General features: G+C 41.4%; 3 protein-coding genes across 5 annotated transcripts; 2 read left to right on the top strand and 1 right to left on the bottom strand.

Moving 5' to 3' along the window:
- RNF139 (ring finger protein 139) lies at positions 1 to 8,245 on the top strand. Its single transcript, XM_040071788.1, has 2 exons — positions 1 to 221; positions 5,130 to 8,245. Exons 1-2 carry the CDS (start codon positions 41 to 43, stop codon positions 6,938 to 6,940), a joined length of 1,992 nt encoding a protein of 663 aa, XP_039927722.1. The 5' UTR covers positions 1 to 40; the 3' UTR covers positions 6,941 to 8,245.
- TATDN1 (TatD DNase domain containing 1) lies at positions 7,696 to 23,828 on the bottom strand. Of its 3 annotated transcripts, none has more exons than XM_040071799.2 (12): positions 23,747 to 23,828; positions 22,428 to 22,493; positions 21,836 to 21,885; positions 19,395 to 19,458; positions 18,040 to 18,183; positions 17,885 to 17,927; positions 14,052 to 14,137; positions 13,906 to 13,946; positions 12,434 to 12,510; positions 11,677 to 11,747; positions 10,692 to 10,818; positions 7,696 to 7,954 (listed from the first exon to the last, which is right to left on the bottom strand). In XM_040071799.2, exons 1-12 carry the CDS (start codon positions 23,766 to 23,768, stop codon positions 7,852 to 7,854), a joined length of 894 nt encoding a protein of 297 aa, XP_039927733.1. In that variant the 5' UTR covers positions 23,769 to 23,828; the 3' UTR covers positions 7,696 to 7,851. The 3 variants fall into 3 exon arrangements, with proteins under 3 accessions (XP_039927733.1, XP_058278380.1, XP_039927743.1); XM_058422397.1 differs by having other exon boundaries at positions 18,040 to 18,165; XM_040071809.2 differs by lacking the exon at positions 23,747 to 23,828 and adding an exon at positions 22,861 to 22,977.
- Positions 23,767 to 27,446, top strand: NDUFB9 (NADH:ubiquinone oxidoreductase subunit B9). Its single transcript, XM_040071843.1, is given in 4 exon segments — positions 23,767 to 23,954; positions 24,086 to 24,278; positions 26,152 to 26,265; positions 27,217 to 27,446. Coding segments are annotated over 4 exon segments (627 nt in total). The 3' UTR covers positions 27,349 to 27,446.
- The last annotated feature ends 8 nt before the right edge of the window (positions 27,447 to 27,454 follow it).

The following is a 27,454-nucleotide window of genomic DNA, read 5'->3' as shown; positions in this document are numbered from 1 at the left end:
AGCGGTGGGAGAGGCGGCCCGCCTGCCCCCCGCGCAGGGCATGGCGGCCCCGGGCCCTCCGCGGCTGCCCCAGCTGCGGCTGGGCCCGCGGCTGCGGGCCGGGCTGGAGGTCGCGCTGCGGGTGCCGAGCCTGTTCCTCATCGACGCCATCTTCAACTCGGCCCCGCTGCCGGGTGGCTCCGTGAGCGCCGCGCTGCTGGGCGCGCTGCTGCGGCTGCTGGGTGAGACGCCTTCCCTTCCTCCCCCTCCCGAGAGACGCGGACCGTGCCCCGCTCACAGCCGCGGGCACGGCGCGGCCGCCGCTGCTCCCCGCCCCTCGCCCGCCGCCTGGCTGCTGCTTTCTGTCTCGGCCCGTCCTCTCCCCTTCCCCCGTCCCTGATTACCGTCCCCACCGGCTCGTCTCTGCTACCCCCGAGCCCTGCTCGGCCGCCCTCGTGTCCCTCTCTGGGGCCAGTTCATTCTTCCCCGCCCCCCCGCCCCGATCTATCCCGGCTCTTTCCTCCTTCCCCTGTCCCCGTAGCGGTGCAAGGACCCGGCGAGGGCTCGGGGCTGTGACCCCCCCGCTCCTGCTCTGGGGGCTTCCAGAGCGGAAGACATGTGACTTAGAGGGTATAGGGTTTTCATGTGGTTTTTTAAAAAGCCTTTGGATAGTGTGATGTCTTCCTGAAATACTCTGTTAAAGCCTTTTTTTATCAACAGGAGTTCCGAAATGCCGGGAATTTGGTTCCCAGAGGAAAGATAAGCCTCTTGAAACTTGACAATGGTTATTTTCTAGCTTTTTTTTTTTTTTTCTTCCCCTGCATGAAGGATGAAAGTTGCTGGAGTTACTAGGTGATACTGTTTTCAATTCGTTAACTTGGGTTTTTACATGGCCTCGGCTTGGTGGGAGTCCCGTTCAGTGAACTGCTGTACAGGTGATACTGTGCTGTGTCACATTTTGGAGCCGGTGATCCCGAGGCAGGAAGAACACAAAACAAATCAAGTTGTTGTTTGGGTTTTATTTGGGTTTTTTTGTAGGCCGGAGAGAGATGGATTTTAAGTTTTATTTGACGTTTATAGTAGAAGAAAAACAGGAAGGAAATAGGCAGTACAGCTTTTGGGACAGGAAGCAGAGAAGAGAGTGTTAAAGCAAATGTGCACGGTGAGAAGCGTGGTGTGGCTGCATCACACAAGTTGAGGAGCAGGGGGGGGGGTAAAGTAAAAAATAATCTATGGCAAGGCAGCAGGTGAAAGGAGAGCAAAGGGAGGAGGTAGCAAAATGCAGCAGGTGTTTTGTTTTCGTTTTTTACATTTACTATATTTTTTATGTTTATTATTATTGCTTTGGTTAAGGGTGCCAGGGGAGGTCTCTGATCACATGAGAAGTGATGCTGAGGAAGCCCTGAGTTGCCTCCTTTGCTCGATGTGCCACAGGTATCGGCAGCTCTGAGATGGGGAGCAGGGGTTCTTCCTCCCTGCTTCCCATTTTCTTGACCTTTTGTTCAACACTTACGGAATTGCTAGGAGTGATAATTCCTTTTTTAAAAAAAATGACACTGCAGTGCCTCACCAACTTGATTTTAGGAGTCCTTTATCATATGATCTAGATGCTGTAAGAAGAGCTTTGAAATTAAATCCACCTGTGTAAATGAGAGTGGTGGATGCGTTGTTCAGTGATGTCTAAGTGTGTGATACTGGGATTAAGCCACTTTAGAGGTTTGCAGTTATATGAACAGTTTTCTGGAAGGGGTTGGGAGAATAAGTGGGTAACTTTGGCCTTCTGCAAAAAAGCTTTGGGAATGTCTTATGCCATGAAACTTAATATTGAACTTTTCTAAAAGGGCTCTCTGGTTCTTGGCTTTCCAAAATAAAAGATTAAAATGTAGGCACCTAAAGATGATTCTAAATACCCTTCCATGTGGTTCAGACAACAGAGTGCTTTTGCATCTGTTTTATTCTCACCTGAATTTAAGGATTGCAGGGTTGGGTTTTTGCTGCTGTTACTGCTACTTGTCACTGGAAAGTGATATAGTTATTTTGGATCATTCTGTATTTAAACAGTGGGAAAATGTCCTTTTACTTATCATTTGCAGACTCTGAAGTACTGATCTAAACTTTTCCTGTAGCACAATAGCAGAGGATAAGCAAACAACCTGTCCATCAGATACAAAGATTGAAGCTCTGGAGAGATTGATGATTTTGGGGGGTGATGTTAAGCAGTTCTGAAATATTCTGGGGAGTACAGCTCTCAAGGAATGCTAATAAGAGATCTGCGTGGGTGTTACAAAGTTTTACAGCAGGATTCCTTGGTCCAGTTCTTCCATTAATTTCTATACGAGTAAATAGAGTTATACACGGCACAGAACCAACTTCGACAGCTGGAGCACATTTTGTCTTTCGTGTTTTTGATTAACCTTGCTTTGTCCCCAACACAATGTTTACCTTTCATATCTTTGCACTGAGTTTAGGTATCTCAATTCCACCAGCCCCAGGAGTGTGTGACTGTCACCTCAGACAGTAGTCCCTCTTCAGTGAGGACACTGAGTTTTGAGAAGGGTACTATAAATATTTGAGTCTGCAGAAAGATGCGGAAGTAAATAGAATGACTGGAGCTAGGGAAAAAGTTTGGCAGTTCCACATGAATGAAATGCTGATCTGTAAAAGTGATATCCCCTGCACATGACTGAAAGTCAAATCCTCAGTAGTGGGCTGCTATAAAGATACTGACAGTTTTCAGGATTTAAAGGAAAAAAAGATACAGAGACATTCATTGCAACACAAGAAATTATTTTAAAAGTACGTGCAGCATGGTTTGGTTCAGTGCTGTGTTTGGAGGCCATACTGGGACACTTGGCAATGGGGTGGCACAGGTAGAAACAGTAAAGATGAGTAGAGAGACAAACCTTATCAAAGGAGGAACTGTATCATTTCCTAGCAGAGGTAAAATGGAAAAAGACTTACTGTTGTGGAGGGCAAAAGGAGGTGGGCCCAGGGCAGGGCAAAGTCTTCACATGTTGAGATGGACTAAGGCACATAAGTGGAGATGGGGGAAAGGAGTGCTCACTGCCCTGTCCGAGATGTTACCTCTTAGGGTCTTTAGAGACTCCTTCAGCGAGTCTTGACTTTTTCCCGTAAGTGCTAACAGAGATATGCTCTACTTTTTGTTAGTCCCTTTTCAGAGGAACCAGTAGGACAAGCTCTATTGACTCACTGTTGTACTGTTTTTAGAGATGTGTCTTGCATGTGAAACGTCAGTGTTTTAAGCTGACCTGCAGTATCTAAATACAGGCCTGTTACTGCCACTGCAAGGCACAAAAATAGGTTTTGTTAAGGCGTGTTTCAGAGCAGCCTGCTTACTGCAAAATGCATCTCCTTTGGCTCAAATGATCAGAATTACATAAATAATGACCTTGTACAGGCATGTGAGCCTTTTCTGTGACTTCTGAGAAAAGCCAAAGGCTATAAACTCATCAGTGCTATTGGCTTTCCTAAAGATGTTTGTGGTGGTTAAAATGACAAGACAACTGTCAAGCTTATTTTGTAAAGTGCTGCATGTAGCCAATATTTAGCTTTTTCTGGAAGAACTGAGCTACCAATGCAAGGGGCTTTTTGAAAACTCACAGACGCTTTTCCTCAGTCCACTTCACAAGGTTACCAAGTGAATGATTAGTTAAGGAGAATGTGTTATATTAGCCAGTGCTACTGGCAAGGAGTATGGTTCAGGCATGTTATTTATTTGTACTTTATTTGTAGCCTGCCTTTTGCAATTGATTCATGTTGATCCTTTCCCTCCTCAGTCCTCCAGGCTTTGGAGGTTTTTTTTGTTGTTGTTTTGTTTGTTTTTTGGTTGGTCATTGTTTTTCTTGATACGAGCAGTGGTCACACTATTGGTAGAATCAAATGCTATTTCAAAGATTTTATTCTCACTGTCAAGAGACTATGGGTTACATTTTTGTTAAATGCTTGTTTATGGCAGATTTAGAACAACCCAAACTACAATTGTCAGAAAGTGCCGATGATGTCCTCCAGCAGATAGAGGATTACTGGTGATTTCATTGGTTTTAGTACAGAGATTGAAAGCAACTTAGAATCAAATATAAGTTGTAGAGATAGAAATCTCTCCAAACTGGTTTGGATGAGAAAGCAGTTGCATAGAGTGGAAGCTGATTGAGAAGTCCAAAACAAGGCAGTGTATTTCCTGAAAAAGAAACTGTTTAAGGAAATTAATCTAGTGCTAAGTGCCATTTAATTTAACACCTCTTAGGACAAAGCCCTTGCCTGTGTAGTGCACAATAACAGAATTCATAAATTACACTACAGAAGTTTACTGCAGGGATATGTAATCCCAAACTCTCAATACTGCAGTTGCTCTGATTGGATTTCTTACAAGAAGACTTCTCAGGCATGGTCAAGATGTGGTCACGGTCAGTATGAGGGAGGGGTTAGCAAACAGGAATTTCAAGGCCTAAATCTGACTTCTAACAAGACAGACAAGTTTGCACTGGCACTGGCAAAGAGGCAATGGGCGCAGTTTTGGATTCTGTGTACAAAAGCTGTATACTGTGGAAGGTCTTCCTCATGTGACCTTTGTCACCACTGTCATCAAAAATAAAATCAAACTGAAGGGAAATAGGAGTGCCTTTCCCACAGCAAACTACAGCAATTTTTCAGTATTTTCCCATTAAAGACTTTAGTTAAGTGTTTTGGTTACTTATCTTAGTACTCCAGCTTGGACAGCTGTGCCTTGTTCAAGTGAATTAGGGGACTTAATAAAGTTTACCCATATATTCTTTATTAGCTTTGCTTATAAAGGTGATGCTCTATCTGTTGTTTTTGTTTTGTTTTGTTTTGTTTATTTTTAGAACTACTAAGGCTGAAAGGCTGCAAGTTCTCACTGTCCTAGTCTAAAACTGCAATGAACTTCATAGTAATTATGATTTAGGGCTTGCAGTGGCTTTGTATCACAGCTGTAGTGCACCGATGTTAAATGCAGAGATTAACTCCTCTTCTTGCCTGTTCTCTGAAAAGGGCACCATTGGTAATGCAAAGTTACAAGTGACTGCATTAAATAAATGTAGCTCTAAAGTTAATACGTTAAAATCTGTTGTTGAACTTCCGTTGAGAACTAAATTATTTCAATCTGATTTTAGGTGTCTTTGTATCCAGCGTTGTTCTGATCTTACAACAGCGAGCACTTTTCAAGTTCTACATGATTGCCTCAGCGTTTCTGCTGGCTGCAACTTCAGTGTTGGTGAATTACTATGCTGCTTTGCACATAAACTTCCACAGTGCCTACTACACAGCTGCATTTGGAATTCAGATCTTCCCACATAAAGGACCTTCGCTATGGATGGCACTTTCCATCCTTCAGCTTACCTTTGGAATCGGATATGTTACGTTGCTAAACATGCAGTCCATATACTCTCAGCTCATCATCCTGGATATACTGATTCCTGTAATTGGCTTGGTTGTTGAATTACCTTTAAATGTCCGGCAAGTACTTGTTTTTATTTCAGGCCTAGTTCTGACACTAAATACCACAGCCATTTTAATTACAAAAATTAAGTGGTTCTATTATTCGGTACGATACGTCTATCTGCTGGTGAGGCACATGTATCGTATTTATGGATTACAGCTCTTGATGGAAGATACATGGAAAAGGATTCGGTTTCCAGCTGTACTGCGTGTCTTCTGGCTAACAAGACTTACAGCACAAGCTGTGGTATTAACATATGTTGTAAAGATGGCTGAAAACAACACAGAAGAAAAATTCTTCTTGATATCGTGGGATAACTGTTGGGAACTGATTTGCAGCCTGATCATAAGTGGGTGTGACTCTACCTTAACTGTATTGGGCATGAGTGCCGTCATTTCCTCAATAGCGCATTATTTGGGACTTGGTATCCTGGCCTTCATTGGATCAACTGATGAGGATGACAAGAGGCTTGGGTTTGTAGCACCCGTCTTGTTTTTCATTTTGGCTCTGCAGACTGGTTTAAGTGGACTGAAACCGGAGGAACGATTAGTTCGCCTGAGTCGAAACATGTGCCTTTTGTTGACCGCAGTCCTGCATTTTATCCATGGAATGACAGACCCCGTGCTGATGTCTCTCAGTGCCTCCCACGTGTCATCGTTCCGCAGACACTTTCCTGTACTGTTTGTCTCCGCTTGCCTTTTCATTCTTCCAGTTCTGCTCAGTTACATCCTCTGGCACCACTATGCACTAAATACTTGGCTTTTTGCAGTCACAGCGTTCTGTGTAGAGCTTTGCCTAAAAGTAATAGTTTCTATCACTGTTTATATATTGTTTATGATTGATGGCTACTATAATGTGCTATGGGAAAAACTTGATGATTATGTCTATTATGTTCGCTCAACTGGCAATATTATTGAGTTTATATTTGGAGTAATCATGTTTGGAAATGGAGCTTACACAATGGTTTTTGAATCGGGAAGCAAGATTCGTGCTTGCATGATGTGTCTGCACGCATACTTCAACATCTACCTGCAAGCCAAGAATGGCTGGAAGACTTTTATAAACCGCCGAACTGCTGTGAAGAAAATCAACTCGCTTCCAGAGGTAAAAGGAGCTCGGTTACATGAAATTGATGACGTCTGTGCAATCTGCTACCACGAGTTCACCACCTCTGCGCGCATTACTCCATGCAACCATTATTTTCACGCACTTTGTCTTCGGAAGTGGCTGTACATTCAGGACACGTGCCCGATGTGCCATCAGAAAGTGTATATTGAGGACAAAGAAAATGCCAATATCTCTAACAATAACGGGTTTGTAGCACCAAATGAAAATCCTGTACGGGTTGCAGAAGAAGCTGCTGATGCTGAAAATGAATTAAATGAAGATAATGACAGTTCTGATAGTGATGAAGAAGATGGCGACTGTGTGGCACAGCACTTGAATGAGACTCTTAATGTAGACTCTAACTCCCTTGGTGATTAGGATGTCCTTTACTAAGCCGTGAGGTATTTGTTCAAGATTGACTTCAACGGAATAGAAGTATCACTTTGTAGTTATTGTACTTAAGCACAACAGCAGTATCTCAATGTTGAGTCTGTGAATGGTGGTTGTTTACTGTGGTGTGTGCTACTGTAAATATACCTCTAATTTTTGCTGGTCTCTTTCATGACCACCTTAAAATTATGTACATTATTGTACATGGAATAAAATGTTTTCACATTTTTAAGATGGTTGGAAAAACACTCTTTAATTGATGTAGTGATAATGCTGTGCCAAAGACTGTATAGCAGTAATCCCCAATCAATGTCTTCTGGATGCAAATGAAAAATACTGGTGAAAACAGACTGTTCAGCAGGTCAACTTGGAAATGAAAGCCTGAGCCAAAGCAGCTTTACTTACAAATTCAGTATTAGCAGAGCTTTATCTCAAAAAACTAGTCAGTTGTGTTTTAAATAAATAAATAAATAATTTAGGTTGGTAGACTTAATGCTATAGCATTTGCATATATGGAACAAAAGGCGACACTGCTCAGCTTTCTGGTGAAGCAGCAAAGCGCATGCCATGGATGTGTCCGACCCTTTTGAACTGCTTCAAGTGCTTTACATGTGAATGCAGCAGCCTGGTGCTCATCCTGTGCCTCCACTGCCAACTGGAGTTACAGGCATGGGCTGGCCTTGAAGTCGATCCTGAATCTTGATGGAAGGGGAACAGGGCTGAGAAACTGCACAAATGCAGACCAGCTTTTCAAAAGCAGCTTTAATCTTGTACCATAAAAAAACCCCAAATGCACTACATATTGGCTTCCACTGATTCAAACTTGCAGGTATGATGATTTTTAAGTTTTTGCAATATATTTACTGAAATTATGCTGAATAAATGTAAGAAAAACAACTTTACATATTTGGAAAGAAGACTTTAATGGTGTTGTTATATAGAGTATTGGCCAACTCAAGGGGGTCATCTTCTCTTACTGCTGCCATTATTTCCAGTATTTGACTAAAAAAAAAGAAAGATTTATATTAGAAGACTGAAACCCAGTACTTCAGAATATACTTCAAATATACTTCAGATTGCTGCATATGTATGTATAAATTACTAAGATTAAGCTGGAATAAAAACCTACACTAAGACCAATAGGGCAGGGTGCTCAGATATGCAAAGAGCTTCACTTTTAAGTTACTAACTGCCATTTCCTTTACACTGAACACTGGTTTGCTCACTGGTACAGATTCATCTTTGGTCTTTTGACTCTTGTTTTGAGGTAATTAAACAGCTTTCTGTTTTGAAGGAAGTGTCATTTTGTGGGTGTCTTTATCAATGATCTTCATTTTTCAAACAAAAACTCGTTAGCATGTCAAGGCTAAAGCTGCACTGCATTATAGACTGGTCTATGGTAAAGCTTAAATTCCAGATACAGCTTTATCAGTGCTGCACAGCACAGTGCTGCCAAAGTAATTTACTCTTACTTCCCTGTTTTTTAGCTTAATTGTGATTAATGTGGTCAGGTATTTGCAGTAAATATTAAATGAGCAATTTCAAAAGGCCTAGGGCCTTGATACAAGCCAGGGAGCGGAAGCTATAAATGGAAAGGACATGATTAAAACCAAGCCACAACCTTTTTCTCTGCAATTGCTTTCTTGGTTTTGTATCAGTCATTCTTAAAAACAACAAAAAAAAATTCTGTAACCTTCCTGAGATGTGTCATACTTTGATTTTTCCAGAAGCAACAAAAAAACTTCAAACTTCACTGTGAAGAGTAAGAAGCTTAAGCTTGGTGGTAGGGTTTGGTGGGCTTTGGATTTTGCCTCTAAACTGAGGCAATAGCTAAACTTCTTTTTGTGAAAAACAGAGTAGGAAGAGTTGCTCTTAGTAACTACTTTATTGCAAATATTTTCCTAGATGCAGAATTGGCCAAAAAGCTTCTTGATTTAAGAGGATATTCCAGATGAGATGGAGTGAGATCAGGCCTACACAGAAATAAGTAACAAACACCAAAGAATTTCACCCAAGAAGACTTAGGCCTTACTTATCTCTCCTCACTTGGACGCAGTAGAAGGCTGTATGTTACTGTAACCCTGTGTATGCGAAACTGCTGAGGTGGAAAGAGAAGACTCTTGTGGCTGAATTTTTTAAAAAATAGCTTCCAAGGGGAGTAGTTCTAAATATATATATATGAAACAGAAATATCACTATCAAAACTGAAAGATGTCCAGCACCACCAAAAACAAATGGAAAATTCCTCCTGCCAACTGAGCTATATTAAACAGTATATATACCCTAAACATTAAAAACACTTTGTGGATTGAGTAACGTTCCCTCACACCAGATATTGCTACTTGAGAAGTCACAAAACACCAATTATCAGTTACCATTCTTCATTTTTCTTAAGGTTTAAGAGGATCTTGAAATTTAACTGGTTATAATGAACATTATTGGGATGATAATTTCAAAATAAGGTTGAGCCAAACAAAATTTTTTTTCATAAAAGAAGGCAAAAGCCAAAGCACGGCATTTGTGTAATGATCTTGAGTGCATCTGTGCACTCTGCAGCTGTGAATTTTGAGTTTAGGGGTTTGTGAATCATTTCTGTAAACTACAACTAAGGCAGCAAATGTGTGGGGTGTTGTTGACATATGGGCTGGTTGAAATAGTAACGGTGGAGTCCCTTCACTAGTGATCAGAAGAGTGTTTTCAACTGATCTCTTCCCCCACTCCAAAATCATTGACTGACCCTAGAATAAGTCTTAAAATACTGAAGGAACCCTTCCCCATGCTAATGTGTCCAATTCGCATTTAAAACGCAAAAAGAAAAAAAAAAAATTTTTCATTAAGTGTTACAACTAACTGCATTAAATATATCTGAATACTAGATGTCACTATGTAAGCTTAAACTGTGCTTTTGCATGACCAGTGGCTTTCCAAGCTCCTTCATGTCTCAAAAAGCAACAGAATTCCCTGCACTTCTCAAATAAATGCTTGTTTAGACACCTTGCTGCATACCTGGATCTTTAGTTTGATCCTGAGCAGTATTTCAAAATGTAGGCAGGGAATTCTGAAAGTTCAGCCTTTCATCTATTAATAGTATTTAATGCAGATAACTAAACATTTTCACTAAAACAATTATACATTTTCCTGCTTTTCACACTTCTGTGAGGAACTGTGTGGAAAGGAGGCAGTGTCTGTGCTTACCAATTCTGTCCTGGAGTTTTCTTTGACTACTCTGTATCTTGGCTGCTGTCATTCATATCTAAATTTCACAGGATCAGATTCTTTGAAGCACAACAGCAGAAGGAAGAAACATCCCTGCCAAAATGCATGTTGTGGCAGTTCATGTCACAGGCACTGCTGGTGCCCAGCACTGTCCCACCTGTGGGACTGGCCCCTGATCCCCAAGGCTGGATTAGTTTTAAAAATTACCTGAACAACAAGTCAGTGAAATGAATATTCAAGTCAAGCTACCTTAGAGGGTTTAACCTCTTCTACAATGTATCAAGTGAAAAAATAAAAATGCTACTGGTTTCACTTTTAGGGAGCACTGTACATCCAGAACTGCTGAAGAAGGAAAATTAAGACTTCTAATTTTTTTCCACAGCCTATAAATCAAAACCTTGCAGAAGTTTCAGGATATTTAGAATTAATTTCTATTTTCTACATTACTAGTGAACTGGGATTTTTTTTTTTTTTTCATGTCAGAGGTGAAGTATTTAAAATAAGAGTATAGTAGTACACTTACATTATATGGCAGGGTTCATTTCTGTCCTTCAAGCAGTTCCCTTTTTCCCATTTCTTTTTTGTCGGAAATGTAGTTTTAATGTATTTTGATCCAGCATGAGTATTTTTCACTCCACACCAAGGTGCATCTAGTTTAATTTGAAAAAAATAATTAGGAGTGCAATTGTTTGAGAATTGCATGAGATAGTTTAATCAACTACTTCTACAGACATAAGTTCCTGCAGTCTCTTTCTAGCAGCGACCTCCAGCTCAAAAGGAAATGTAAGAGATCTGGGCAACTTAACATCTTGGATTTTTATACTGTTATCTTCAGGATTTTATGCTTGAAAAAATCAGCAATAATACATAACACTAATTTCCCTGTCATGATAAAATGCAGTCAGATACACTGCAGGCATTCCACTGAAACTTCCTGTAAAACAGGTGTGTACTTCATGTGCAAATAAATTTAACAATACAGCAGTTAGCAATTTTCCTTTCTCAGAGTCAGAAATTAAAATAATTAAGTGTAACTTGTCAGTTATTGATAACTGAACATGAAAAAAGAAAACACAACATCCCTAGTCAATCCATTAAAATGACTGCTTAGTGGGCTAAGAGGGGAATTCAAGCATTCTTCCACTTAAAGAGCAGTTGATTCCAAATGCCATTACTGCTGACACTGGCTAACTCACAGCCATTGCCCTGTGCTTGGCACATCTCCAGCAAGCTACATTTTAAAAGATACTCCAACAGGATCCTGGTACATCTAAAAGTCCAAGCTGTCAATTTGTCCTTTCCATCCTCCCCTGCAATGTCAGGAACTGACACAGCAGCTTATTCCTTCCAGCAGAAGGCTGGAAAGCAGTAGTTCTATAAACTGCTTTCTCAAGTAGAGAAAACAGCTACTGTTCTGAATTCTTTAGGTCTTGATTCTGCTTTATGATTGCTACACCAGTATATCTCATTGCCCATTATCACAAACTGATCAAGATGTACAATCTTACCAGTCTCTATCATTAATCGTTCACTAGGAATTGATTTCAGTGTTTCCAAGTTAGCTTCTGTTTTCAGTGAACTAGAAAATTTAAAGTTTGGTTAAAAAAAAAAACAAAAACGTATAAAAAGTGTATAAAATAATTCCAGTGTCTGTTAACATGTATTGTAGTAAAGGCAGCTTCCTAAATATTTTTTTTCATTAATAAAATTTGCTACCTTTTTTAACAATACTGCCCGTAAATTAAAACTGTGTAGAAACCAGCAAATTTAGAGTTAGTGGGAGAAGCCATCTCTCCCCAGTAAGCTGCAGAACCCCTCTGGCTGCCCTTGCTTGCCTGGTGACAGCCTCTGTGCCTTACAAAGTGGTGCTGGCTGGAATTTGGCCAGGTGACTGCTGAGAATCCAAACTGCATAACCAGGAGATGAGGCACTCAGGTTACATTTGCATTGCTCTAGCATTTGACAGGCAGCTTAAAGTCAGGCTGTTTTATAAGTGCTCCTCAGAAGGAATCTTTCCACACTAAACAACCTCATTTAAATACAAACAAGGATTGTCCTGAGGGTAGTAGAGTGGACGTGGATTAGCTCACTGAGCTACATGGCAAGTGTCTCGATGGCTAACAGACTAATGAGAGCAATTCTAAATCTGTCAGATGATTAAGGGTCTAGTGAGCTTTGAAAACTTGACCTCGTTGTTTAAAAGAAAGCAATGAGTTCACTACAGCTGCCATTTTAAAGCAGTTATATTTCTTGTAAAGAACTTACCAGCCATTTATGCCAATATAAAGATCCAAATCTATTAGAGCTGCTGCTTGTTCCTTTGTGCCATCAAAGGAATGTACCTAGAACACATAGAGATACACAGACATAGAAAAATACAGATGTACTTTTATTAAAACTCCAATGATTCAGAAGTATGTATTACCTTTTATTAGCATCAAATGCCTTCAACAGTATGCACTAAACATCATTACAAACATCAAGATAGGACATGTTGATTCTGAACGTGAGCAAAGTTCAGGCTGAAGTCACATGAATGCTGCACTAGAAGTGGTTACCACACTTAAACAGTTGATAAATACACGTAGAAAAGGCCTATGCAGTGATACTCTTTTGGCCCTGGAACTCCGTGTAACTGATAACTGGGAGATCATACTTGGGAAGTAATCCTGTGCATGCTGAATTTTTAGATTCTTTCCTCAGTATTCCCTTCAGGGCACTGTCAGGGCCACTGTAAAAGCAGCATTCTGTTCTCCACAGATGTTAGTCCACTGGAACTAGCGAGACAGTCTGCTTGGTCATTCCAGGGACTTGGTCATTCCAGAGAACAAAGTGGAGGGTCACAAGTTACACAGTGTAATGCAGCTGGGAACTTCATCTTCTCAGCCTGAGTGGAGTAAAGAGACTGCTCTGCTTGCCTGTGCTGTGACAGGGACAGGCAGTTGCAGAAGATGCCTGCTACTTTCTTCCCTCTTTCCTGCCTGTACAGGAAAAAAGAAAGGGAGGAAGGAAGGAGAGCCTTCACAGCATTACACAGGAGCAGAACATGGAAAGCACTGAGGGGAGGGAAGGGTTTTGTAGTAACAAAGGACAAACCTGGGGACTGTGATATTCTTGTAAGAGGTGTGGTCTCATGTTAGAATGATGAGCATTTATTACTTTTAAAAAATCCAGTCATCGTGAAAACCTGAAAAAGCACTGCCGGACTTCCCTGACTATTTCACCCAAAGCTTTTCCTGTTAAGACTTTTGAATTAAAAAATGTGATCTGAATATCTAAAGACATAAAGTAATCAAAAGTTCCATCTGGATCTAATTTGAAAACAATGTCTAACGTCAGAAGCAAATGTCTGAGGTTATGGCTTCCACTGGGAACACACATCTAAATTATCTGTGGTGTGAATGCACTGCAGTAACAGACACTGAGGAGGAACTGGGAAAAGGCCAATGTCAATTATGAGGTGCTTAAACTGTCCTTTTGGCAGGCCAAGAAAATCTGTTCACATCAGCTGCAGAGCTTTTTCTCAGCCTATCTTCTTACCTTGCAAAAATCCTGTTGAATAAGCAATGAACATAAAAATAGTAAAAGGGACTGGAAAACTTAGTAATTAGTAACAGCTTAAATCATATAACAGGAAGCCTACCCAGATTCTATGACAAACAAGAAATTGCATATTAAGCAACAACATTCACAGACATGCATGGAAAGATAAATGCTACACCGAAGTCCATACTTACCACCCCTCCTACAATTCTATCTCGGTTTCTTCTCATTATGTCTATGAAATGAAATAAAAACGTAAGACAGCTTTATAGCAGATGAATATGTAAGATTTTCATACTCAGAATTTGCTCTAAATATGAAATTATCAAACAAAACCCACCTAAAAAATCAGCATGTGAGTTTCTACAGTGCAGAAACATGGGCAGCTGCATCTGTTCTGACAACTCAAATTGTTTTTCAAAATACCTGGAAAATAAAATTCACCTTTAAAGCAAAACTCAGTGTAAGGACAAATAAAGACAGAAAAAGATTTTTTTTTCCCAAGCTTCTGTCCTCCAGAGCTAAAGACAGAATTAATGGATTTGCCATGCAAAAGTTCTTATTTGTGCAAGGACTTAAAAGAACCTCTTTCCCATGTGTATTGCCACAGCTGTGATCTATGCTTGAAGACAGGTAAGAGCCTCAGTACTGCAGAATGTATGTGTATGTGCTGAGCACGTACTCTTGTGCAGTGTGGGTGCTGGAGTTAATTAATTAATTAATTTATTTATTTATTTTTAACGGAAGAGGAACTGACTGTTCTTTCCACAAAGTTCTGAAATGTCAGGAATGGGAGAATGTGGATGACACAGAGGCCACTATTTCAAGAAACACTCATAAACACAATGAGGGTGACAGGGGAGCACTGTGCAGGCTTCTACAGCCTCCAGTGGCCAAACTGCATCAGAGCTGCTGACCTGTGTGTAACAATCCAAGGAGGTCTTTCCTCTCTTGGGGTGGAACAAATTCAGATTAGACATCATACTTCTGCCCCATTCTGCCTATTGTCTTTTTCTGTTTTCCCTCCCCTCCTTTGTGTTCCTGCATCCTTTCCTTTTCACTCCTTTTTATCCCTCTTCAACTTTGTACTCCTCGAGTTGCCTTTGATGGGGCAGTAACATGGAGGCCACACCCTGTGAAGAGACTGGAATGTGGGCAGAAGGAAGTTAAGGAGGTTGCCAGGTTCCCCAACGCATTTGCCAAAGGAAACTACTTAGCCCTGAACTAACCTGTGCTTGTCATTAGCAGCAAGCTCTACAATTACCATTGCACATCCCTGCTGCCCTGCTCCACCCAGGCAGGGAAATCACCCATGCTCAGGGAACACAGCAGAGGAACTTAAGCATGGCAGAAGGCCAGCAGTGCATGGGTGACTCAGTGTCCACACGCCGTTTGAAAAACGACGTGATCTGCATGAAGCAGGAGAACAACACTGCTCAGCCCAGCAGGCTGGGGCTCTATGCACATACTGGATTTCTTGAGGTGTTGCTGTTTTAAAACACAGTCCAGGGCACTGGGAAATTCCCACCATCAGTTACCATACCCATTTCAAAAGGAAACTCCAGTGATCACACATTACTCTGCGTGAGTCACTTATCAATCAGGGGAAAGTGACAGCAAACCATTAGTCTGATTTACATTTTCCTAGAAAAAACAACCAAACAGAATACCCTAAACAAATATGCAACTGGTCATTTAATTTAATGTAATTTTCACTATTTTCTGTGTACTACAAGTTGCTATTTCTAGGATCAAAGTTACCTCCCTGTTAATAAGTGCAAATCCTTGAGATAAAACAGGTTAAACAAATCAGCTGTAACCTTGAAAACTGACATGAAAATTCATGAGCATTCATTACACCTATTTTGAATCTTCTTTGTCTAGATATTGTGCTTCGTTTAGTTTCTTTGACTAAATATAAATTAATTGCAACTCATTATTGCTCTTGTGATTAAATAGCTACAATTTTTGGTGTGGGCTTTCTTTTAACAGAATATTTGTTTCATATGGGAAAGTGGTTTTAGAGACAGAACTGCAAATAAGCTCCTGAAGTAACTTACTGGCCAATTTCAATCTAATTTTGAGAAGGGTAGAGCCATTGAAAGTACAAAGTTTAGTGTCCCTACAAATAGAAATGCAAGCTTCTTCCATTCCCTAGCAACAACAAAGACCAACACATGTTGTTCCTTGGCCTGTCAAAGAGAAAGGGGAGGTGGATGGGGAAGTTATTGAAGATTAATAATAATTTAAAAACAAAACAAAAAAAACCCCACAAGCCCTGGAAAAGCATGAAGAAACCAGACATACAGTGACTAGAATGATAACAAAATTAACTCAGTAGGAAACTAACTCTGACAAGTTCCAGTGCTTAAGGAACAACCTGTTCCTTGGAGCAAACTTCATTTTGACCATCATGTTCAAATACTACAGGATCCAGACACTAAAGGAGCTAAAGCAAACTGGCCTTGCTGAGGGAGATCTTCAAACACTTCTGAATTAATCTGAATAATGGTGCATGTGATATTGTTCACTTCCCCCACTTTGGTTGGGAAAACTCAAGGCTTTGTGTTGCTGCATGCCACAGACCCCTCCCAGTAGTACAGCAGATGTGAAACTTCTATATGCTTACCAGTCCATTTATAATATGACTTTCACCATAATATGAAGGCAGTACTTCATCTTACTACCATTCAAATCACTGCTTTCTGTTGGAAGTTTTGAGAATGGGCAAGATTTTTGAAATAAAAAGTTCTTAGGAACGCTACAACAAAGGAATTTCATCTTCATTAGATTCTTATCTTTATTAACTTTTAAACTGAAAAAAAAAGGACCAAAAATAATGTTCATTTTTTATAGGTGAAAATTATACAAAAGAAAACACAGCATAACTAACCAGAAAAATGTTGATTAAGTACCAAATGAAACAGAGGTCATGCTCTCATACTTCCTGGGAAACAAACATACTGCTCTTCTTCTGTGGGGAAACTGTGCAGCTGCATGCCAGCCCTCCCAGTGACTGCTGCACCTGAACTCCAGAGCAGATGAAAATCAGTGAACTGTCTCCATGTATTTCACACTCTGCCTTCCTCTGTTTAGTTCACTGATCAGGCCTGTCTTTTCTCTCCTTACAACTCAATTCCAGTGCACCCAATTAGAAGTCACTACAGCTCTTCAGCTGCAGTCCACTGGACAAGGAAATGAGATATATCTTTTTTCTCTCTATATAACATCAAGGCAGTTAAGGATCTTAAAATCTGATACTCCATCAGTATTTTAGTTTGCCACAGAAAGGAAACAGGTTACGCTCTAAGGTGTGCTTTGCTGACCTTCATGTACACTGAATTCTACCAAGAAAAAAAGTCCTGCCCCCTTTGCTGAGTATTTCACTGTAGGTCTGTAGCATTATGAAGAAATTAACTCCTACTGCTAACCTGCAGCAATTAGGAAAAAACACAACCAACCACTGCCCCCCAGTGACTAATTTACTCAAAACAGTAACATGCAAATGTAACTCATTTATCACTCATCTTTTTGAATTTATCACCTGTATCTTTCTATCAGTTCCCTCGGCAGAGGGAAGTTCTCAAAACAAGAATGCAGGCTGATTTTAGGGGCTGTGGTAGCTTCTTTCCATTCAGCATCTATGCTGCATGTGTTACTTCTCCACCTCCTGAGATGACCTTTACCATCAGCTCTCCATTATCTGCTCCTAGCTAACACCTTCCTTACTAAAAGCTCTTTCTTCCCCACTGCTGACTTACGCTTTTGATAGCTCTGCTCCCTTCCTCATGCCTTTCACTCAACAACCCAATTCTTTAATATGCTACGTTTATGTTATTTTTCCTATGAGTCTCTTAGAGGTCTTAACTATTAGCAAGAATGAACATCTGTCACAGCCAGAAATCCACAATTTCTGATCAGTTTTACAGAAAAAGACATGCTGATATAAGACACATTGACCTAAGTCAATACCAGACAGGTAGCAAAATTTAGCACATTGCACTACTTGAATGTGGCCATACTTCTTTAAATTTCCATTTCTGCCAAAAAACCCCTGGGCCCACCCTGTAAATTTTAGGGCTAGATCTGACAGTATGTTATGTGGCAGAACATAAGATGGAAAACACTCCTGTAAATTGCTACAAGTCAACTCCCAGTCATCAAGTTTCTTACTTGAGTTGGATGTCCTTTGGGCAAAATTCTAATCTATCGAAATCTACAAACAGAAAGAAGAAAAAAAACCCATTTGGTATTTTAGGATTTTTTTTTTTTTTTTTTTAAGTTATGTCTAGAAAAAATAAATATTGAAGTAGTAAGATACCACTTACCTAAACCACATTCTCCAACTGCTATTACCTTTGTCCTATTTTTTTCAATCAGATTTTTCAATTCAGATAAATACTGTTCAGGGCTACTCTGCTCAAATTCTCCACAGCGGGTAGGATGACAGCCAACTGTACTGAAAAACATGTCTCAAGCAAGAGAGTGTTAGGAGGCTTTAAGGAAAGAGAAAAAAAAGAAAATTTATTTAAGGTATAGATAACATCTGCCTCTGGAGGGCTTTTTTTGATTGGTCACAATTTTAAAAGAAAACTCCATTTGACCATATTTATCTTAATGGTAATTTCATTAGACAGACATTTTCTGCCTTAAAAACGTCACACAGTATCTCCAGTGGGGGCATGTACACCTGTCTTTTTTTAGTACACATTATTTGGTGTACTCCAAAACAGCAGCTTAGAGCTGAGCTGTTCTGGTGGAGCAGCCCTCAATAAATCATACAATTGTTGAGGCTGGATGAGACCTCTTGAGATCATTTAGAAATACACCTTGTTCAAAGTGCATCAGGTTATCCCAGCGGTAAGAACTGCAGAGAGCACTTCCCTGGCGTGCCCCTGCACAAGCTGTTAAGAGAATTTCAGAGGTCACATCTGCCTGATTTACCCTAGTATCTGATCTAGATCACCTTGCCAAAACTAACATTTCTGCTAAGTGTAAAAGCACTGGGGAAGGGAAGAAACCAGATAAGGCCCGGAGCAACTTGCCCTAATGTTCAAGCTAGTCCTGCCTTCCTGATGGGAAGTGGGGAGGTAGACTGGGCTGGACCAAATTACCTCAAGTTCATTCAAGCCAAACTTATTTTATGTTTCTGTCAGTAAACAGTGCTACATCATGTGTTTTAGTTCAAATACATATTAAAGTAATTAGCGGAATGAAATTTTCCTAAAGAAAAAAGAAGAGTCATTTGCCTTTCACAGAAAGAAAGGAAAAGCCAGGGGAATGATCAAGAGATACCTCTCTTGATCAAACTGGTCATAACAGATTGGTGAATAAAAAACAAACAAAAAGCCAACAAACGCCATATATTTCACAACATGTAAACATTTTACCTTTTTTCAAGAACAGAAACTTGTATCAATAGTTTTAGTCCAGAAATTTCCTATAATTTCTATCTTTATTTAGAAATAGAACTTGCAGGAAAAAAGTGATTCCTTTCAACATTGGGGATCTAAAGAGCACCACACAAACTCATACACAATGCATTCATCTCACTCTGAAATGTAATTTCTCATTTTAATCTGAGATTCTCTAAACACCTCTGGGGCAGGTCCTTTTGAACTCAATTCTGAGAGCATAGAAGGTTATATTTTTGACTGACAATGTATATTTAAAGTGAAAATACCATTTGTCTGAGCCAGCTGCAATGCATCTTTACTATCTTCTAAACTCCCACCTGTAATCAAAAACTTGAAAAGAAAAGTACTGTCAGTGTGGATGTTCTTTGAACACCAAACAGAATGTTTAAGAAAACACTCAGATACAAGGAAGGATCTCGACAGAGAACATCAGAATATGATTACTAATATATACATAAAAAACAAGATTTCATAAATCAGCAATAAACCTCAATGGTCCTCAGGAGCTAGTAAATACAGTAGGCAGCAAAATAGGATTTTTTTTCCCGTTCATCAAGTATCTTTTCCCCTTCATCATGTATCTTGTATGCTAAGTATTTAAATCACTAAAGGAATAAAATACTTCAATTTTCAGCAATATTAGCTTCCTTACACAATGACTGAAGACTATTTGCACTCAAGAAAATGATACTTAGAAATACTCTCACTGTCTTACAGCTGGGGAAAAATATAGACACCCAAAAACCCAAAACAAGACATGAGTAAGTAGTTAAACCAAAAATTAGTCTGTATCAGTGTTGGGATTATAAATTTAAGAATTTCCATCTCTGACCTTTTGTTTTTACCTTAAAGTTATCACATGAGAATTGTTGCCTACAGTGTATTTTTTTAACCACCACCTGCAGAATATTTCACCCTAGGTTATAACAAATATGTCTACAGTGCTTTTGGACAACTCTTCTCCCTGCATGTGCTATCCAGCAGGCTTTGCCAGAGCAGCTCAGACATTCCTGCAGCGCGCCCATGACAGGCAGACACATCCCAATGATATCACCAAGAAATGCTGAGCTGAAAATGGCTCAGTGCATACATGACACAGAGCAAAACTTCACAAAAAATTACCATAAAGCTGCAGAAAAATACAGAAATGTACAGAAAAATAATGGTCTTCTCTAATAAGCACATAAAGGTTCTAGGCAAGCAAGAACAATCTGTGATGGGATAGGCTTCTAACACTGTACAGGCCAGTAGCAAGACTGAGAACAGCTAAGGGCAGGAACTCCTGAATAACATTTCTCAATCCACTGTACATCTTGAAAAAGTTATGCAGGTGATCTATTTTTGACGATAAAAAAATAAAAAAAGTGCCACTTAATTTTCAGAGTGGTATAAAAATTAAATAGCACTTATACAGCACATATAAATGTGACCTCACTCCTGTAATTGCTGCAGTGAGGTAACTTCTCCATCACTAGTTCTCTTTTTTCCAATCCCAGTGCATCTCCCACTCTTTCCAGATGAGAGTTTTTCAACAAACTCCTAAGATGCCTGTTCCTCTGCTTGAGGAGCACTTACTTCTTTATTTCTAATCCAGTAGCCTTATTACTGCAGAAGAACAGCTTATGACAGTATGTATTGTATTCTATGGTAATTCATATTTTTGTCAAAAATTTTTTCAGTTTAGAGAGAGAGGCAGGCTAAACTATGGAATGCAATGGACTCTGAAAACATCAGTTTCAAGTTCAGAGCTACAAATTCTCTCATAATGATGCTGTTTTATACATGTAAGCCAGTATTCACCAGCAAGCATGCAGATGTCTCAACTGTACGAGTTTGTGGGCACTCCCAGCTCTTCTGCAGCTACCAATTTCCTTTACATATAGAAATATCTGAAAACTTCAATCAGAAGAGTTTGATCTTCTGCAGTAATTGCTGATTAAGAATCATAGAATCATTAAGATTTGAAAAGACCTCCAAGACGATTGAGTTCCACCTCTGACTGATCACCACCACCCCTGAACTAAACCAGAGCACTGAGTGCCACATCCAGCTGTTTCTCAAACACTTCCACAGGACAATGACCACCACTTCCCTCAGCAGCCTGTTCCAGTGCCTGACTACCTTTTCCGTATAGAAATTCTTCCTTGATGTCCAACCTGAATCTCCCCTCGCAGACTCTGAGGTTATTTCCTCTTGTGCTGTCACTTCTTGCCTGGGAAAAGAGACTGACCCCCACCTGGCTACAGCTTCCTTTCAGGAGTTCTAAATGATAAGGTCTCCTCTGAGCCTCTTTTTCTCCAGTTAAACAACTCCCAGCTCCTCATAGGATTTACTATGATAAGAGCCACACAAGTGATGTTTTTTGAACACAGAAGGAATGGTTTCCTATAATACAACATGGAAAATTATGTACCACTTCATTGCAGCAGGTCAGAGGAGGATATCTTTCTGTTGAAACTGTACAAAATAACTTCTACATCCACATTACTTACAATATCACTGAACTTCAGTAATCAGATTCAATAATGATCTGTGCAAGCGAAAAGACAATCCTCTGTTGAGAGCACTTTTGTTTTGTGCTATTGAAGGAAGTTACTGCATTTTCCATTCAAGTCCCAGAAATATTGTTTTAGTGGGAGAGCACTAAAAAAACCAAATATTAGAAAGCAGCTTAAAATTTTAAAGCCATTTCACTATAATAAATTACCTTTTTAATGCCAACTTTGACTGCTCTTTCTATTACATCCAGAAAGTCATCTGCAAAAGTTCATAAAAATGTCATAAATAGAAGTTGAGGTTTTACAACATAATTTAACTACTTTTCAATTTTCATGCAGTAAAAATTCTTTAATTAAATCTTTGAACCCTACTTAATTAATCTTCATAAGACAATAACAAGGTGCCATAACTGAAGATTCAATTTAAGTCCAAAAAGTCAGTGGAAGTTTTTCCACATACTTCAGAAGGCTCTCCACTTTTACACCCAGATCAAAAGGCCACATGAACAAAAAGCTCCACGTTATAATTAGTAACTGTGATTCAGCAATGCAACACTTTGACAGACCACTGTTCATAACTCTCATATCAGTTTTTCAATGTAACCCCAAGTAGATTAGCAATTGTCCATTTTGCTCCAGGAGCAGAGTTACTTGCATGTAAACAGCAATTAAGACAATGCATTTTGGCTAGGATATCCAATTTATTTAGTCAGGCTTTCTTTTTTAAGCCCAAGTACATAAGGAGGAGAAGAAAGAAACCCTAACATGTCATGTTCTGACATGCAAGTAAGAAGTATTTACCTTGATGTTTCTGTGTTCCCCTGTAGATTCCTCTGAACATAGGATCTGTCAGGTTAATACCAATATCTATGGAAAACCAAAGATAGAAATTAGAAGTTATAGTTTTTCTACACTTTAGTCTGAGCATTAATTAGCTAGGGAAGACAATAGAAACCCTATCTAAACCCTGGACCAACACATTGGTAAGTCATAAAATACTTAAGCGTAATCTTACTTGCATAACTTTAAAACTTACACCTTACTGGAAGTGACAAAAAAATTAAACTTTTGCCTCTGTGCAACTTCAGACTTTGTAAGGGTATTATGCACATCCTCATAACCACCAAAGCGAATACACATATGCTTTTTATTGCAAACAAATCTGCTCCTCACATGAAAACACAAATTTATGCAAACAAGCATAAAGGACGGGAAAATGCAGCATCCCCCATACCAGCCTTCCACGGGTGGGAACAGGAGAATGCCTCCTAAGAGCTCGTAGTGCCACCCCTGGGCCATGCCAGCCGCCCGGCAGCACTGACGGGACAGCTGCAATGCAGGTACCGGCGGGAGCTGCCCAGCCCAGCCCAGCCCGCCTCTCTCGGCTCCCACGGCTTTCCCGGCGCCGCAGCCAAGGCCCGAACCGGCTCCAGGAACAGCCACCTCTGCGGCTGCCAGCGCCCGCGCTTCCAGCGGGGATTCTAGCGGGAAGGGAGAATTTCCAAGGAAATATTAAGCTGCTCTGCAACACGTAGGGCTTCCACGTGAACCGACCTTTTAAAGTTATTTACGCGCTTTCCATCGAATTTCCTAAAAATACTAACATTTTCACCCAAGCCAGTTCCATACAATCAGAAACTGTAACGACTAATGTGGCAACGCAGGACAGGGCGGCCGAACCCCTAGAGCTGGGGGGTAACCGAGGAGCGGCAGCCCCAGTGCCCAGACACAGCACAAGCGTTCCCAAACGCTTCCCGGGGGCTCCAAGGCCGCCGAACCTCGGGACACCAAAGGGGGACCGCAGGAGGCGACAAGCCCTGCCTGAGGGAATGGGGCGGGAAGTGAGAAGTCCTGGCAGGGGAGCTGGGACAAGCCAAAGAGACCACAACAAGCCTGAGGGACTGGGACAAGCCCTAGATAGGGGGCTGGAGCAGGAGGAGACCAGCACTGGATGAAGGGCTGGGACAAGCCCTGCCACAGCACAGCCCGAACCCCCGTCTGCTGCGCGCGACCCCTCAGGGAGTGGGGTTAGCGGCGGCCGCCTCGGACCGGCACCGGGCGAGGAGCCTGGGCCGAAGACACGGGGACAGAAGCCCCCCGCCCTCCCCACCGCCCCTCACCGACGAACTTGGCGCGGCTCATGGCGGCTCCGGGCGCGCTCCGGCGATGACGCGGGCGGGGCCGCGCCGCCCTCCCAGCATCCCCCGCGCGGAGGGGAAAGGGCCGCGGAGCGCCCGGCGCCATGGCCGCGTTCTTGACGCACCAGCAGAAGGTGCTGCGGCTGTACAAGAAATCCCTGCGGCACCTCGAGTCCTGGTGCATCCATCGGTGAGGGCGAGGCGAGCTGGGAGTGCGGAGCGCTGGCCGCCCTCACATCGGGGCGCTCAGCTCCACGCTTGGCTGGGCCGGGGCGGGGGGTGGTTGTTTTCCTCCTCACTGTGCATGACCTCTGTCTGTAGAGACAAGTACCGCTACTTCGCCTGCCTCCTGAGGGACCGGTTCGACAGGAACAAGAACATAAAGGACATGGTGAAAGCCACGGAGCTGCTGAAGGCCGGCGAGGAGGAGTTCTGGGCCAGCCAGCACCCGCAGCCGTACGTCTTCCCCGACTCCCCCGGCGGCACTGCCTACGAGAGATACGAGTTATACAAGGTGAGGTGCCGGTAATGCTGTGAATTACTGCGCTTGCTTTGCCCTTGTTTTATGTGACTTGACTTGGACAGGGCCGCAGCTTGGCTCGGCAGTATCACTTTATTGCTCGCTGAACGTCTTGCTGCTTGGTCCTTGAAAATTGAGGTTCTTGATCAGTTTGAACAGCGCTCCTTGTTCTTTTGGGATTTTTTTCCGAGGATTAATCATCTGCTCTTCTATCAAGCGCAGTCCGCCCCGTGGTAGGTCAGGCTGGCACAGGAAAGGGCTGGAGCTGAGCTGGGGAAGTGAATAGCGTCGAGGGAGCTCTGCTGCCTCCTGAGCACGGCCTTGGCTCCTCTGTGAGGTCAGGTGTCACCTTGGCTGTCACCTCGGGGGCTGCTTTCACTCCATCCTACGGTTCTTCCAGCATTTGGAGTCATGGTACAAGTTACCATTTGCCTTCATATGCTGCAATGCCAGATTGTGCAGTTTGTGTGCTGCTGTGTGAGAGGAGCGCTGCCTGGAAATAGAAGCCTTATTTTTAGACTCTTCTGCAGGCATTGACCATCAAGACTGTTTTATTTAGGAGCAAAAGTTTCATAGAAAAGCATAGGAACTTTGCTTTATTGGCGTCATCTCTTTAACGCATTAGAACTTAATACTGACTTAGAGACTGCATGCAGCCATTTCCTCATGAATTTGAAAAAAGTGCTGGTACAAGACTGGATCTTATCAGATCTTTTTGCACATTAAGTCACAGAAAAAGAAAAATATGACATAGATTTATCAGGGGCAGAATAAAGAATATATGAGTGAAAAGAGAAGGATTTACTTCAGCCTATGCTAAGGTCAAGGGCCTGAGCAGTAGTAGAGATAGTAGTGACAGAGAATATGGACAGAGAAAAGGGCAGCTGAGCAATAAATGGTCAATATTAGTCTTTGTACAGAAATACAAAGTGGATCATTTGCTCTTTTCCCACTTTGATGGGCTAAAACTGTTTTAACAAAACGGCTGTCACAAGGCTTTGGCTGGTTTGTGTATTTTGGATGCTGCTCCAAAATGTAATTTTTAGAACTCAGGCTGATTGATGGTTTTAATTGGAGTTTGCTGTGTGTGGATGTTTACTTCAGCAGCTGTGCTGTTTCCCTTCAGTCAAAGGTTTGTTCTGTGATGAGAATCACAGCAGGAAATGAAAAGTGTGAATATCACTGACTATATGGTGGTACTGGAGCAACTTTTTTAAATTTTTTTTTTAATTGGGAGCTTTGGTGGGATTTTGTTTTTTAATCAGCGTTTCTTTAAAATGTAAACAATTAGGGATTTTGTTTAATCACTGCAAAACCTCAAATTTTAGTTTTTTTCCCTTGTGAAGAAGGTCTTAGAGGTCAGACCATTCTCAAGATCTTAAAGACCTAAGAAACTGCTCATTTCTTGGTAGTTCTAGATAGGCACAAATGAGCTGTAATGTTCTGTCTCTGTCAAGTAAAATAAATCAGTAATTAGAGAGAAGGATTCATCTAACCTGCTGCCTTTGAGAGAAGGAAGGGAAGAAATCAGATCTCCTCCTCCACCAGATGGAATTATTTTGAGCAGTTTAGAGTAAACTGAGATGACCTGGGACTTGTTTTGGAATGCTGTGATTTAAGCAAGTCGCTGTGATTTAAGCAAGTCAATGTGATGTCTTCCTATGGGTTAGGATAATGAGTGAGAAGTTCTGACTTCTGTCATGTGCCTTGAGATAGTCAGGCAGCTCTTATGTAGTACTTCAAAACGGAAAAAAAGAACTAGGGAGTAAGACTGGCTTCAACCTTTGTGTTTCATTCTTCTGTATGTGTGTACAAATGGGATTTCAGATATAAAGCTAGTATTTGAAATCATATTTTTCTTCAACAGATTCCTGAATGGTGCTTGGATTTCTGGCATCCTTCTGAGAAGGCAATGTATCCTGATTACTTTGCCAAACGAGAGCAGTGGAAGAAGCTGCAGCAGGAAAGCTGGGAAAAAGAGGTCAGTGCTTGCTCTGTGCAAAGGAAAGTCTCTTTAGCACTCAATTGTGTGTGGCACAGATGTGTTCGTGGAAAAATTACTGAATGTCTGTTGCAGTCTCAGACTCTTCAGTGCTGGAGCCCTTGTCAGTGTGAAACAAACTAAAGTGCCTACACGTTTGTTACAGCTTCTGAAGGGTTTTGAAGGGAATTTGAAGTTTATGCTGAACCTGCAGCCTTGTGTCAGTTAGTGAGAGCTGTTACAGCAGTTTTGTGGGGAAAAAAAAAAAAAGTCCAAAGTGGGTTGAAAGGAAACTAACACCCAGAGAATTCCTCTTCTGCTGCTGTGGAGCTCCGACACTTTCTGGTTACTTTGCAAGTGATTTGCTGCAGTGGTCATCAGTTGGGCACTGAGACTAATTTCTGGCCATCCCAGTCTGAAAGTTGGTTGGAAGAAGTTGGTGTTCCTACAACAGTTGATTCAGTTGGATTGTATGGAATGTGGCACTCTGAGCAGAATTGACATGGGGCAGCCAGCACTTGTGCTGCTTCAAGAAACGGGTGTTGAAAGTAGGTGAGGGGCTGTTGGTGACATGCAGGAACAGAAGTTTCCTACTGACTGCAGGGAAACTCGGTCCAGGCTTGGAATTACCTGTCAGCTTCCAAAGTAGCACCATTCAGCCTGTTTTGATAGAGTAATGGTAGACATGAATTACGTGGAAATAATGACCTCCTAAGTGAAACTTCTCTTGTAAATCACTTTGTGCTCCTAGAAATTCCTTCTTAATTAGGTAGTATGAGCCTGCAGTGATGACTGAATGGAAGTTAATGTTGGGAAAACATGAAACCTGTCAGCCAAAGGTGTTACCACTGGTTCTTTGTGAAAATAGGGGCTCGTTTTGCTCATTGCCTGGGCACTGAAAATGGGAACGTGTGTTAATGTGCTAAAGCATTTCTGTGTCTTGTCTTCTAGATTAAGCAGTTACAAGAAGAAACTCCAGCTGATGGTCCAAGAACTGAAGCTTTGCCTCCAGCTCGCAAGGAGGGGCATCTGCCCCCCATGTGGTGGCATCACGTCACTCGACCTCGTGAACAGCCCATGTGAGACCACCCTGGGTGTGAATGGCAGCAGTCTGTGCTGTCGGCAGGTGGTGCCTCTTGCTCCTCTATAGAAGAAAGCCTAATAAAGTAACAGAAAAGGTGTTTTTCTG

The sequence above is a fragment of the Hirundo rustica genome, chromosome 1 (assembly GCF_015227805.2).
Source record: "Hirundo rustica isolate bHirRus1 chromosome 1, bHirRus1.pri.v3, whole genome shotgun sequence".
Taxonomy (NCBI): domain Eukaryota; kingdom Metazoa; phylum Chordata; class Aves; order Passeriformes; family Hirundinidae; genus Hirundo; species Hirundo rustica.
The sequence above is the reverse complement of the archived record's forward strand: the minus strand, read 5'-3'. Positions and strand labels throughout refer to the sequence as shown.